We start from the raw sequence: 15,937 nt of genomic DNA on the forward strand, positions 1-15,937 counted from the left end.
ATCATGGATCATGGATAGAATAGAATAGAGGCTCAGCCAGGTGGGAAGAGTAGGGCACTATCAGGAATTTCTCATCTTGGAATGGATACAGTATCGATCATGAATGAATAGAATAGGATACAGACAGTAGAATAGTATAGAAAATAAGTGGAAATAGCACTGTATCTACTCATAGAACGGATAGAATAGAAATATATAATATTTGTTCTCCTTTACCAAGTCAAGGTCATATGGGTGAAGGATTTTTGCAGAAAGAAACCCCACGGTATTTGACCCCGGCGTCGTTCACACTGACCTCTACCAAACCATAGCAGACGGTATGATGTTATTAATCCCTTGTGCCATAAACTAGCGTGAGCACATAGTTAAAGTACAGTATAAGAGGGGGGGTCCCATCGTGAAGGTTGCACTGTGCTGAAACAAAGTTAAAGGATGAGGAGGAATTTGATTTTATTTCTTATTGTCAACATAGCCTACGAAAAGACCAAAACCTGAAATGCATTCCTTCTACTCTCAAAATCTCTCCTAACCTCAGGAGCTCTGAACCAGGAAGCCATAATGTTCCCATTGTCCGCTAAAATCATCAAATACAGTTTGCAAATACATATCTTTGTGGCTCAGGAGGTAGAGCAGTCGTCTGGTAATCGGAAGGTTCCCGGTTCGGATAAAAAGTGCTATATAAATGCACCATTTACCATTTTACCATTTATATCAAAATAACATGATGTGTTTAGTTATTACAAAATGTACTTCAAGCTCTATGGACGTATTGCTGTACAGTAGTAACAGAACAGCATAATTACACTCACGTCCAGGAAAAACTATGATCACCACTGAGCACAGGGTGACAGTACTATCAAATCTTCCTGGACTTTTACTTTACTCTTAAATCAACACTGTACACTTACTGTATATCTTGACTGTATCTTTTATATTAGAATGTATACACATAACATAGAAAATGTATATCCCGGACCGTATTTTATTCATATTATTCATAATATTATTTTTTATTCTTATTCGTGACTTTTGTTTTTGACTACCTAAATGTTTATTGTGAGCAATCTGTAGTGCCAAATTTCCCTCAGGATGAATAAAGTATTTCTATTCTATTCTATGATGCTCATGTTCTACACAACAATTGTTTTAACATTTTCTTCCCTGTGACCTACATCCAATGTTGGCTAGATGGACCATACTTATATGTAAGATGATATGCATTATAAAGTATGTTTTGGTATTTTCGTAGACTATGTTGACATAAGAATATCATGTCAAGCTACACCAGCCTTATCCTTTAAACTTTAAAGAAACGGGGAGATAAGTCTGGCCATGCGAGACTAATGCAGCAGGGTCAGCTCTCGTGGACCAGGGGGCTTTCCCACAGACCAGGCTGAGTGACAGCCAGACCATGTGACCCGGTCGGTTTCAACCAACAGACGGAGCCCTCGTCACCATGGCGACCAGGTGACACAATGGTGGCGGGTGGGTCGCCCAACAACCTTGTCAAACCTTGCTGACCAAGTCTTATGAGCGGCGGAGTGTGGAGGGGCGGGTGAGGACGGCATGGGAGAGGATTATCACCACAGCAACGCTAATTGAGCCATAGCGAGGCGATCACTTCAGAATGGAGAGAGAGAGAGATTGAGAATGAGAGAGACAGAGGAATGGATGTGTGAGTGACACAGCAGTGATAGTCTAACAGAATAACCGAGAAAAGCTGTGATGGACTAACAGAGAAAAGCTGTGATAAACTAACAGACCAACAGAGAAAAGCTGTGATAGACTAACAGAGAAAAGCTATGATAGACTAACAGACTAACAGAGAAAAGAGGTGATAGACTAACAGAGAAAAGCAGTGATAGTCTAACAGAGAAAAGAGGTGATAGACTAACAGAGAAAAGCAGTGATAGTCTAACAGACTAACAGAGAAAAGCAGTGATAGACTAACAGAGAAAATCTGTGATGGACTAACAGAGAAATGCAGTGAGAGACTAACAGAGAAAAGCAGTGATAGACTAACAGACTAACAGAGAAATGCAGTGAGAGACTAAGAGAGAAAAGCAGTGATAGACTAACAGAGAAATGCAGTGAGAGACTAACAGAGAAAAGCAGTGATAGACTAACAGACTAACAGAGAAATTCAGTGAGAGACTAACAGAGAAAAGCAGTGATAGACTAACAGAGAAAAGCTGTGATAAACTAACAGATGAATAGAGAACAGCAGTGAGAGACTAACAGAGAAATGGAGGTAGAAGTATGGGAAATGTAAGAATGAACAGGAAAAGAAAGAATATTAAAAATATACCATTGGCCCAAGCAGAGCGGAACTAAGGGATGAAAAGCTCCAGTGTAGAACAACTAGGAGATGGTGTGTGTGTGTGTGTGTCAGTTGTGTAAAAACTAAATGGGCAGATCATCTGGAGGATGAGAAACAGCCAACATTCTCACAGAAGAGGTTCAGTACCAGGATCGAGACAATGCTACTTATGAGACTTTTGTATTTTCTATTTATTTTTCATTTAGCCTTTATTTTACCAGGACCAAAGGACAAAGACCCATTGAGATTCAAAATCTATTTTCCAATGGAGACCTGACTTGTCGCTCAGTGGTAAAGGTTTTATTATGACACTGACCAATTTTGGTCAACAGGCACACAGAAAAGTGGCAATTATATATATATATATTTTTTTTTACTTAAGTTTTTATTTTCATTTTTTTCAACAACATACATAGACAATACATTTCAGCATACAAAATTATAAAGACTCATCAACAAGAAATAAAAATAAAACGGAGAGAAAAGAAAGTGTGGCATGGGTCCTTCGGTCCATTCTATATTTGCATCCTTTATTTACATTTTTCATCATTTCCTTGTATCCTTTTCAATCCCCTGTGATGTCGTTCCTTCCCCTCCTATATTCTTCCCACTTTTCCCATTTCGATTCAAACTTCTCTTCTTGCAGCCTCAGCAGATGTGTGATTCTCTCCATTTCCTGTATCCCCTCTACTATCTCTATCCATTGTTCCTTCGTCTGCACTTCTACCCTGTGCCACAGTTTAGTTAAAGCTTTTTTGGCTGCCACTATTAGTATCTTAGTCTTCCCCTTGAATTCCTTCCTGTGATAGGTTCCCCAGATACAACACTTGGCCTTCCTGGGGTATTTCGTATCCTATTATTTCATTTATTATCTCTCCTATCTCTTCCCAGTAGTTCGTTATTTTCTGACATCTCCAGAATATGTGTGTGTGGTTCGCTATTTCTTGTCCACACTCCCTCCAACATGGTTTCTTTGCTGGTGTGTAATTGCCCTGTATTTCTGGTGTTATAAAGAATCTAATTATGTTTTTCCACCCAAACTCCCTCCATATCCTTGATCCTGTGGTTGATTGTTGTGTCTTACATGTGTTATACCATTCCTCCTCTGTTAACTCTATTTCTAACTCTTTCTCCCACTTCTTTTATAAACAATGTTGTATTTCCCTTACTGTCCATTATTGCCTGATATAGTGCTGATATCACCCTTCCCTTCCTTCCTTCGTATGATTTTACATATTTGATCATAGAGTCTCCTTCCATCCCTTCTTTCAGTCCCCATATTCGTATGTTGTTTCTCCTCGACCTCCCCTCCAAGTCCATTAACTTTTCTCTCAATATGGGGCGGCTACGTGGCGTAGTGGGCAAGGCGCTCGCCACAAAATGCTGGAGACGCTGGGCTCGTCAGTTCGAGCCCAGCGCTCCACATTTGCTTTCAGTTTAGCTGGTCGTCCGTACTAATACACATTGGCCGTATTAGGGGGTGGGAAACTGATGGGTGGGGATCGGGCATTGTGGACAGCGACTCCTACAGGTCGGTTGGTGCGCCTGCGCAGTAGAATCAGGAAGTGTCGGGGGCAGCGTGAGCCTCCCACGCGTTACTCCTCGCCACTGAGAGATCGAGCTGCGCAGGTGAAAAGATGCGACTGCTGTTACCTCAAGTACCGGAGGGGACTTGTGCTATGTATGACTTAGTCCACATTGCAGCCGGCTTGTGGGAGGCAGGAAACAGCGTCCGTGACAGGGGAGGGTTGAATTGGATGATACGAAATTGGGATGGGAGAAAATATAGAAAAATGGGAGAAAAAGTGGATAAAAAAAAAAATGTCTCTCAATATGTTCTGTTGTTCGAGCGTCTCCTTTAGAATATCTTGTATATCTGTAGTCCATTCCTCGGTTTCAGCCGTCCTTCCTTCCAACATCTTTATGTCTTTCTCTTGTTCCTGCAGTTTTCCATCCATTGCCTCGAGTCCCTTATTCATTTCCTCTCTGAGCTCGTCCTGTCCTTTCTTCAACTCTTCCCTGAGTCCATCGATGTTCGCCTGGATAGCTTGTATGCTAGTTTGTAGCTCTTGGTTAGCTGTTGCGTTAGCCTGTTGGCTAGTCAACGCGCTATCTTGCATGTCCTGCGTGTTAGCTTGCACGCTAGCTTGTATGCTAGTTTGTATAGCTTGGATATCCTTTGCGTTAGCTTGCATGTTAGCGTGTAGCTCTTGGATAACCTTTTGGTTACTCACCACGTTAGCTTGCATGCTATCTCGTAGCTCTTGTATGCTAGCTCGTAGCTCTTGGTTAGCAGCTTGTACACTAGCTTGTATGCTTGCTTGTATGTTCGCTTGCATCTTCGCTATCCAGGCGGGTTCCACAGGCTCCACTTCTCTGTCTCCCTGCGTCATGCTTGCCTGATCTACCTCCTCCGCCATTTCCTCGTGCCGAGATCTTTCCTCCGTTGTTTGTACTTCTTCTGGGGTCCTTTTTTTCTCTCTCTTTCTCGTGGGCAATGCGGGCAAGACCACCCGCATTTCATTGTATACTTGTATGCCGTGACAAATAAAACTCTTGACTTGACTTGACTTGTGTTCATCCTTCCTTTTCTCTTATATCCTTGAATCGTCACTTTTTCTTTTGTTTTAGTTAGTTTTACTTCCCTTTTTCGATGTTTTTTGACCGGGAGCTCTGACACTGGTCCACTACCCACACATCTCAAAACCGGAAGTCCTCTGCAATTTTTCTTTACTTTAACTTGAACTTGAGGACTGCATAAATTCTTTGCAAAGCTTAGCTTTATACTTTATACTCATAGCACATGCATGAGCCTGGTCTCTTTTGAAAGATAACATTCTGATGTTACTAATGCAAAAGGGTAAATCACTTTTAGTGCTAATGAAATAGAGTAACAGAGGTCTGAACTTGAGTTGTACTTGAACTTGTGTACTCACATTTTTCTGTAGTGGTTGCAAGATTCCATATTCCAATATTCCAGCATGGAGGTATAAGCTGGAAAACACTGCGGTTCCATAGCCTGAAGTCTTATGTAGTATAGGTCGACATTTTTTAAAGATACGTTCAGGGGGGGGGGGGCAGGTGGCGCATGGAGATTACGTTCGTCACCAACACCGGGAGACACTAGGATTCGCCTGTTCGAATCCAGCTCCCGGCGTTGCTATCAGCTTGGCTGGCCTCTCACACTGATACAATTGGCTGTATCAGGGGGTGGGAAAGCTGAAGGGTGGGTCCTGGGCGTTGTGGACAGCGACCCCTACAGTTCGGTCGGGGCGCCTGCTCAGCGAGGGTTGGAACTGAGGAGAGATAGTGTGGCCTCCCACACGCTACACTCTCCCCGGTGAGAACCTGCGCGGCCAGGTTGGCCTGCCCCAGGCTGCACATGCGTCGGAGGAAAGCATGTGACAGTCTCCGGTCTCCCGGACCAACAGTAGGGGAAAGTATGCAACAACCAGGAAGGGTGGGATGGGAGAAAAATCGGGAAAAAGGAGGGGAAGAAAGATAAAAAAAAATAAAAATAAAAAATACGTTCAGAAATGGGTCTTTTAGAGACGTCCGAGTATAACCGGCATAAAAAAAAGAAAGCTCTCAAATCCATTTCCTCATCCACCGCCGTTTGTTCTGAAGTCTGATTCGCTTGTCAACTTTCACCTAGATCCCTTATTCGCACCCCGCATGAGTGGAAAGGTACACTCATTGGCTACAACGCTGACAAATAATTGCCGCCATCAGCGGATGATTGGCAGTTCTGGAGCGTCTCGAGTCCGGGGGGTGGTCATCTGACGCGCTGTGCGTAAAAAGACGCTCGCCTGACATATCGTCGTGTCACTCGAGAACCGAGGCACGGATTTGGTCGAACGGCAACAAATGGATCTTTCGAACGCGGTAATATATATGTTCAGCGATAAATGCAGCCCCGAGCCGCTAGCCGCTTGCAAAGTACCATGACTATCGTGCGTTCCGCCGTATACGTCCCGGTGCACGTTATGTGGTTAAAGGGATCGTTTGGATTTTTGGACATTGAGTTGTATTAAATACTTGTAGTGGGTACAAAGCTATCAGCTTATTTACGGAGTCCTGTGGTCACAGTTCGGGTCAGGTTCAGAGTGAACCAGAAAGCAAACAGGATCTTGAAACCAAAAGGTTTTGATCCACACCACAACATGCAGGCGGTAGGGTTTCCTATTTCTAACACAAAACCATTGTTCTCCAGCACTTTGCTATCACTTGGCACTGTTTTGTTTCTTGGAAAAAGCCAGTATATTTCCACATGCTGGAGCCTGTTCGTCAGCGCTTTCAACGAGGTGGTTAACCCTTTACCTGCATTTTGTGGTGTGGTTTTGTTTTGGAGGCGGTTAACCCTTTACCTGCATTTTGTGGTGTGGTTTTGTTTTGGAGGTGGTTAACCCTTTACCTGCATTTTGTGGTGTGGTTTTGTTTTGGAGGTGGTTAACCCTTTACCTGCATTTTGTGGTGTGGTTTTGTTTTGGAGGTGGTTAACCCTTTACCTGCATTTTGTGGTGTGGTTTTGTTTTGGAGGTGGTTAACCCTTTATCTGCATTTTGTGGTGTGGCTTTGTTTTGGAGGTGGTTAACCCTTTGCCTGCATGTCGTGGTGTGGTTTTGTGTTGGGGGTGGTTAACCCTTTGCCTGCATTTTGTGGTGTGGCTTTGTTTTGGAGGTGGTTAACCCTTTGCCTGCATGTCGTGGTGTAGTATTGTGTTGGAGGTGGTTAACCCTTTGCCTGCATGTTGTGGTGTGGTTTTGTTTGAGGTGGTTAACCCTTTGCCTGCATGTTGTGTTTTTTTTTGTTGTTGTTGTTTTTGGTTCCATCCGACCAGGTACTCACTCTGCACGTCATCCCCACGGTAACCCATCAGGGCCGAGCTGGTTTGATCCACCTTCTCCAGGAGCTGCTTGCTCTGGTCCTCCAGATCTGTGGCGAAGCCCACGTACACCGCAAACACCTCCCTCAGATCCTGCTTCAAGGCCTGCAGTCACATGGGGAGATGACAGTGACTTAATGCTACGATATGTAATAATCTGAGGAAATATGGTGTATTAAAAAAAATAAAAGGTGTGCTAGTCCAGTCGATGATCACAGTAACGCCAATAATCACCAATATACAAAAAAAGAAGCGTTTTGTTCTTTGTTCAGAATAGTAATATGTTGCTTTATTTCCTAAAGGAGACCCGATTTCATAACCTATTGTATAACTTGCATCGATCTGATGATTCTTATTGTGCTACAGTATAATCTCATTTAAATCATAAAGATACTTATCAGCTTGAAAAGGTGGGTACACCCTATTTCACAGATATAAAGGTGGGTACACCCTATTTCACAGATATAAAGGTGGGTACACCCTATTTCATAAAGGTGGGTACACCCTATTTCATAAAGGTGGGTACACCCTATTTCACATATATAAAGGTGGATACACCCTATTTCACATATATAAAGGTGGGTACTGAATGAATGAATGAATGAAAGCTTTATTAACAGATTGCAGAATGGGTACAGTACAGTACAGCTCAATACATACAATTGTTAAGGGGATGCAGACCAGAGAAAGACTTTCGTCTTGTTTACATCAGGGTCCCCCATTTTCAATTCATCGTAACATATATGACATACATGACATACAGATAGACAGTACTGCTACATCTATACATTTATGACATACCAGATTTGCAATTACAGTACTGTTTGTGATACAAAAAGAGTCCAGAAAGAAAAGAGTATATACATTAGGCGTAGAAACTGTACATTGGATTGGGTAGGTGGGGGTGGGGGGGGACTGTACATTGGAGGTGGTTGGGGGGGGGGGGGGTTGGGTAGGAGTGGGGGGGGGGGGTTGGGTAGGAGGGGTGGGTGGGGGACACTGTACAACTGTACAAACAACACTGTACATTGGATTATTGACAAGACCATACTTGGTAATTTACTGTACATTGGAGGGGGTTGTGTTCGGACATTTACAGGGGCCAGTTTCGAGTTGCAGTCTCCCTTAGGTGTTTTTTGAGAGTGTTTTTGAAAGTGGGTAGTGATTCACATTCCTTTACAGCTTTGGGTAGGGCGTTCCACATTGATGTGGCATAATTGCGAAACGTGTTTAGTCCCTTGTTTGAGCCGAATCTGGGTTTAACATGATTTGTGGAGCTCCCTCTGGTGTTGTGATCGTGGTATTCACTGACCTTTGGGAAGTATTTTGTCATGTACATGGGTACCTTGGTCGTGTAGTGTATCTTGTAGACCAGGCCCATTGCAAGTTGCTGTACTCTGTCGTCTACTCTAAGCCATCCTAGGTTGTCAAAGTGGGCAGGGGTGAGGTGGGTTCTAGGAGTAAGGTCAAGCAGTAGTCTGACCAGTTTGTTTTGAGATGTTTGTAATTTAGTTTTTAGCGCCTTTGAGGTGCTTTGGTACCATGAGGTGCAAGCATAGTCGTAGTACCCTTGAATGAGTGCTCCTGCTAGAGTCTTCAGGGTATTCTTGTTTACCAGTGAGGAGATCCGGTACAAGAATCGTGTTCGTTGGTTGACTTTTTTTATTACATTGGATGCCATTTTGTCACAGGAAATATTTGCCTCTAGGATGGAACCCAGGTAGGTAATATCTTCTTTCCTTGTGACAATATTGTCACCCACTGTAACTGAGAAGCCGTCGGTCTTGCTGAGTTTGTTATTTGAACCGAAGAGAATGGACTCTGTTTTGCCCATGTGTAATGATAGTTTGTTATCAGCGAGCCATATGCAGATTTTGCCTAGTTCTGAGCTGAGGGTTTTTTCAACCTGTAACTTGTTCTTGTCAGAGACCAGCAGGGCTGAGTCGTCCGCAAACAGGAACAAGTTGCAGTCACAAGCTGACGACATGTCATTTGCATAAATTAGGAACAGTAGCGGACCTAGTATGCTTCCTTGTGGAACACCACAGTTTACTGTGAGGGGGGGGGATAGGGTACCGTTTACCTCCACCATCTGCTCTCTCCCCTCCAGGTAGGATTGCATCCAGCTCACTGATAGACTATCAAAACCAATTGCTTTTAGCTTGTCAATCAGAATGGTGTGATTGACAGTGTCGAAGGCCTTTTGTAGGTCCAGCATGACCATGCCGCAGTATTTGCCCGCGTCCACCTCTTGTTTGATGTGGTCGTTTAAATAGAGAAGGCATGTGTCAGTGGAGTGGGATGTTCTGAAGCCAGATTGGAATTCGTAGATTAGATTTTTTTCCGCAAGGTATTTTTCGACCTGTTCGTATACAATTTTTTCCATGACTTTCGAGATGGAGGTAAGGATAGAAACAGGGCGGTAGTTGCCTGGGTCTAATTTACTGCCTTTTTTGTGCAGAGGGGTCACTCTTGCAATTTTGAAGTCCTTGGGGACGTGTCCCTGTTTTATGGAGAGGTTTATTTCACATATATAAAGGTGGGTACACCCTATTTCATAAAGGTGGGTACACCCTATTTCACATATATAAAGGTGGGTACACCCTATTTCACATATATAAAGGTGGGTACACCCTATTTCACATATATAAAGGTGGGTACACCCTATTTCATAAAGGTGGGTACACCCTATTTCACATATATAAAGGTGGGTACACCCTATTTCACATATATAAAGGTGAGTAAACTCTATTTCTCAGATATAAAGGTGAGTAAACTCTATTTCTCAGATATAAAGGCGTGTTAATTAATAAACAAACTTGAACTTGGGTTGAACTTTGGTACAGTACACTCTATTTCACAGATATAAAGGTGGGTAAACTATCTCACAAATGTAAAGGTGGGTAAACTCTATTTGACAGATATAAAGGTGAGTAAACTCTATTTGACAGATATAAAGGTGAGTAAACTCTATTTCACAGATATAAAGGTGAGTAAACTCTATTTCACAGATATAAAAGTGAGTAAACTATCTCACAAATGTAAAGGTGAGTAAACTCTATTTGACAGATATAAATGTGGGTAAACTATTTCACAGATATAAAGGTGGGTACACTCTATTTCACATAGATTCAAGGTGAGTACACTATCTCACAAATGTAAAGGTGGGTAAACTCTATTTGACAGATATAAAGAAAGGTGAGTAAACTCTATTTCACTGATATAAAGGCGGGTACACTCTACTGAGTGAACTGGGTTCATGTAGGTGTTTATCCCTGGCATTAATGAGCATGTGTAAGTGGCTCCAGGCATGTCTCTTGTTGTTGTTGTACCTGGACTTCAGACAGGAGGTTGCTCAGGGCTGCCTGGGTGATTTCCTGCGTGTTCCTCAGTTGCTGCTGGTGTTTGTGGGCATCGGTCTCCTCCTCACGGACCCTCCTCAGTCTCCCCAGACACTGGACACACAGAGCAACAACATCAGTATGCTGGTGGCATGTTCAGCAGGGCCGCCCCATGCCTTTTTCAGGGCCCTAAGCAATAATTGATTGATTGGCCCCCTTCTATTCTCTTGACTCAAACACCTCACATGGTTTTTAACTCAACCGTTAGCTTTGACACAGTGTCAACAAATGAAGACAATTCTTTTTTTGATCCACTTTTTCTCCTCATTTTCTATTTTTCTCCCATCCCAATTTCGTATTGCCAATTCTCCCCTCCCCTGTCTTGAACGTTGCTAGACTATGCCCCCCCACTGGTCGGTTGTAGTGAGGATAGAAGCCTTGCATCACGTGTCCCCTCCGGTACACGAGGAGGCAGCCTGTCGCATCTTTTCACCAGACAGCGCGGACTCTCAGTGGCGAGGAGTAACGCGTCGGAGGCTCACGCTGCCCCCGATACTTCCCGTCTCTGCTGTGCAGGCGTCACCCAACCGACCTGTAGGAGTCGCTGTCCACAACGTCCAATCCCCACCCATCGACTTTCCACCCGCTGACTCTGCCAAATGAGCCAGTACGACGGCCGGCCCAGGTCGAAGGCAAACCTGAGACTGGGATTCGATACCGGAGTCTCTTGCATTGGTGACGAGCGCTATCTCCGCTACGCCACCCAGCCGCCAACAAATGAAGACAATTAAAGATCTTCCTATCCATTTATTAAGACCCCCCCCCTTTCCACCCATTTTCTATTACCAGGGGCCCCTAGCGGGAGGTGATGGATTTGCTTCTAAGGGTCAGCCCTGGTACTCATAGTTCATAGGAGAGAACCAATAGCTCATGCAGCACATTGGGGAGGTTTGGCTGACTGAGATATATAGTTGACATAATATGTCAACTATATATATTATTTAATATATAGTTAATAGTTGACATATAGTCAATATATAGTTGACATATAGTTAATATATACAGTAGTTGACATAGAGTTAATATACAGTTAATATATAGTTTACATATGGTTAATATATAGTTGACATATAGTTCTTAATATATAGTATAGATTGGATTGGATTGGATAGTTGACAGTTAAAAATTATCTTGTCCCAGGTTTAACTATCAATGACAAAGGGAAAAAATGTATATATACAATATAGCAACCTTTTATCCTACTGCGTGTGATGCTCGCTATTTAAAGTATAGTTATGTACATCACCTTCGTCTGTGTTGGTGGTTGATATGAAAAGCCAACGTAAGAACCGGTGTGGAACCCACACACTATGCACATCATGGAGATCTGATGAAGAGCTCATGAAGACCCAGGGCGGGTTGAAACGGTGCCCGGTGCTTATTAATAAAGGTTTGTTAAAGCATAGTGTGCCGGCTCTACATCCTCTATACCAGTGGTTCTCAACTGGTCTCGCCTCGGGACCCAACATTTTCCTTAGTCATTAAGTCGCGACCCACATTTTTTAACCACTGATTTATTTCACTTTTTTTTGCAGTAATACACAATCTTTCATGTACTGTTAAAAACACGAAATAAACACAAAAAAGTGCAACAAAAGTGCAACTAGGGCTAAAAACCCAATGAAATAAAATAATAATAAATAATATATGCTTCTTAGCAGACTTCTTAGCTTAACATAACAGACCTACGTTTGGGGGAACTAATGGGATAACTGGGGTTGCAACAAAAGTGCAACTAGGGCTAAAAACACAATGAAATAAAATAATAATAAATAATATATCCTTCTTAGCAGACTTCTTAGCTTAACATCCCAGGGAACTAATGGGATAACTGGGGATGTTGTTTGCTCCTGACAAGAGTCTCAAAGTCTGGGGTGATGGTAGACAAAGCAACTCTGAGGTCATGCTCAATTTCCAATCTGTTCCTCTGCTTTGTCTTCAGCTGGACCAGAGCTGAGAAGCCACTTTCACAAAGATAGGTAGTGCAAAAACAAAAAAAAGATTAAAAATAATTGTTACGTTTTCTTTTCTTTTTTTCACACATCCGCGACCCACTAAAACTGGCCCCGCGACCCACTTTTGGGTCGCGGCCCACCAGTTGAGAAACACTGCTCTATACTGGACTATTTACACTGCCAAGTTGGATTTAACCCACTTCTTAGGTGGGCAGGCAGGTGAAATAAACAGACACCCTCTGTCTGCTGGCACCTGGCCTTGCAGACAGACACCCTAAGCATGTCCATCTGTTAGAACCCAGTCTGTGTGGATGAGACAGGGTAGAGAGCCTGGGCCAGGGCAGAATACACAATGATAGTAGGGATGGGTGGTGTTAGTTCTGTTCTCTTTTTGTATTTTGTTTCTTAGTTTAGGTCACCGTTATCCTCTCCCCTTCCCCCTTTTTTGTAAAGCGCCTTGGGTACACTGTAAGAAAAAAAGCTGCAAGAAAACTGCAAATGTCTGGCATCAATGGTTGCCAAATACTTACTGTCAAATTACAGTAAAATCAAATAATTAATATTTTGATAAAAGGTAATTTACTGTATTTTTATGGCATTTACACTTAAAGTAGAAAAACAAAAGTAATCTGTAAAATAATATAGTGAATTTCCTGTGAAAAAACATAAATGTTTTACAGTGTACGTGAAAGGCGCTATATAAATTCAAGACATTATTATTATTATTATTATATGAAGTGCAGAGGAGGGCTACGGCATTCAAACGCTGTTGAAGCAGAGCTGTGTGAAGGTGAGCTGTGTGAAGCAGAGCTGTGTGAAGGTGCTCGTTGGTCCAAGGCTCTGATGAAGACTGTGTGAGGCTGAAACATGTTTTTTTTATTGTTCCATTATGAACTAGCCTTTTATTAAAATTGTACTTTTTGAAGAGTGCCTTGGATTAGCTTTTTCAGTTTTTTTATGCATATGTAACGGTTGTCATATCGTCACCTTAAACTTCGATGCCCCGAGGGAGTTTCGAACCGGGTCGATCTGCCGCACCACGGGTCGACTGCACAGACCGCTATACCAAGAGGTGAACTCACTGCTTTGCAACGTGTCTATGTGTCTTTTAAGGGTGAGAGTGAGTTTAACCCACAGCACCGCTACTCGCCACAGTCACTTCACAACATCTGAAGTCCATCATGACTGCGCCTCACGGTACCATCCGTTACACATATATCAAGTATTATGTAAAACTTTAATTTTTATGATAATGTATCCTAAAGGGCTTCTGCGATCCTCACCTTCAATAAACAAATCATCATAATTACAAATGTTGTGATTTATTATAAAAAATACCGGTAAATAAGGAACCCAAATCCAATGTATTGAACAGATAAATCAGCAGGCTGAATCAATGCAGTCAACATGAAATGAAACCATCAGCTATAGTCAAAACACCTACGTCATTTTAAATAGTGGAGTATCGGAATAACTACTGCCCATCCCTAAATGATAGTAGCCTGGTGATGTACTCACCTCAGCAAGCCTCAGATGAAGAATGGCATTTTCAGTCTCCAGCTCCAGTATGCGCTCCTCTTTGCTCTGGGAATGTGCAGTTTGTATAAAATAAGGTCCTCGGTAAAGGATATGAAGCATGTTTAGAAGGCTAGATTATCATCATTAACTCAAATTAACTCAATGATCTACATCATTCAACATAATCTTGTATAGATAGAAGAGAGAGAGAGAGATAGAAATAGAAAGATATATATTAGTGGTGGGACTCGATTACAATTTTATTTTGAGACTTTCTAGTTAATTAATCACATATCAATATTTGATGCGAAAAGCTAAATATTTCAATTCAAATACATTTTGGTATACGAGTGAATCAATGAATATACATTACACATACGTTTAAGCAGCAAAATCCTGTATTAGCTACTACAGACCAACAGATCAATGCAATTGTAGGAATAATACAGTATAGCGCAAAGGACCTTTTGTAAACTCAAGCACTTTCGAGGTAAAAGTAAAACGCAGTACTTTCAAGTACATTCCAGAACAGTTGACAATTGAAAAAAATAAATAAAAAAGATCTTGATTGATCTCAATTTCTCTTATTTTATTTTGTTTTATGAACAAACCAGACAAAGAAAAAAAGTAATTTGCAATTTATTATACTTTATACGTATAGCACATGCATGAGTCTGGTCTCCTTTGAAAGGTAACATTCTTACACAAAGAAAAATCATCATGCGATTAAATGCATCATTTTTTTTTTTACTTTTAATTCTTTCTGTAGTTAATTAATCTAAATTAATGCGATAAAGTCCCAGCCCTAATATATATATATATATATATATATATATATATATATATATATATAGAGAGAGAGAGAGAGAGAGAGAGAGAGAGAGAGAGAGAGAGAGAGAGAGAGAGAGAGAGAGAGAGAGAGAGAGAGAGAGAGAGAGAGAGAGAGAGAGAGAGAGAGAGAGAGAGATAGATAGATAGATAGATAGATAGATAGATAGATAGATAGATAGATAGATAGATAGATAGATAGATAGATACACAGACAGACCGACAGACAGACAGACAGACAGATAGATAGATAGATAGATAGATAGATAGATAGATAGATAGATAGATAGATAGATAGATAAATAAATAGATAGATACACAGACAGACAGACAGACAGATAGGTCCTCGTGTTTTTAACATTGTCATTGACATTTGAAGACATTTTCTCTCCTCTTTAGATAAGATAAGATAAGATATTCCTTTATTGATCCCCTTGGGGAAATTCAGGCATCATAGCAGCATAGGGGGGGGGGGGGGGGTACAGGTAAACATATACGTTTAACATATATATACGTTTAACAGGTAAACGTATACGTAAACATAGTACATGGTACTTTGTATTTTATTTTTTTATAATTTTTTTAAACAAACACATAAACAAACATGACGACACAAGATAAGAGGTACATGGTACTTGATTTTACAATCTTGTTTTATGTTGTTGTATATCTGTGAAACTATCGGTGTACTGCCTTCTTGGCCATGAGGGTTCACCTGAAGAGGTGGAAATGTCAACATGATTACCCTGGTTAAGTAAAGGATAAATTAAAATAAAATACAGAATAAACCTATGTCTATGTACATATATAGGCTTTATGTTTGTACATTATATTCATACAGCAGACATGTGTCCGAGACAAAGATCTTATCTTATATTGTCTATCTGTCTGTCTATCTTATCTTAGATGATTTAGATCACTGCGATAGAGAGAGTCGACCGCACGTTAAAGGAGCACTTACCCGAAGTTTGTGTTCCAGCAGATGCACTTGATGGGCAAATATCTGGTCTCGCCTGATGAAGAGAGGCAT

General features: G+C 41.6%; 1 protein-coding gene across 1 annotated transcript in view; it reads right to left on the reverse strand.

The window, feature by feature from the left end:
- The window catches only part of kif25 (kinesin family member 25), a gene marked incomplete at both ends in the record, with an annotated part of 36,075 nt that extends 20,138 nt beyond the window's left edge, over nt 1–15,937 (reverse strand). The window contains 4 exon segments of the mRNA XM_084314300.1: nt 7,169–7,310; nt 10,538–10,660; nt 14,080–14,145; nt 15,869–15,937. Of these exon segments, the coding sequence (XP_084170426.1) occupies nt 7,169–7,310; nt 10,538–10,660; nt 14,080–14,145; nt 15,869–15,937 (400 nt within the window).

Source organism: Notolepis coatsorum (assembly GCF_963971535.1).
Source record: "Notolepis coatsorum genome assembly, chromosome: 5".
Lineage (NCBI taxonomy): Eukaryota > Metazoa > Chordata > Actinopteri > Aulopiformes > Paralepididae > Notolepis > Notolepis coatsorum.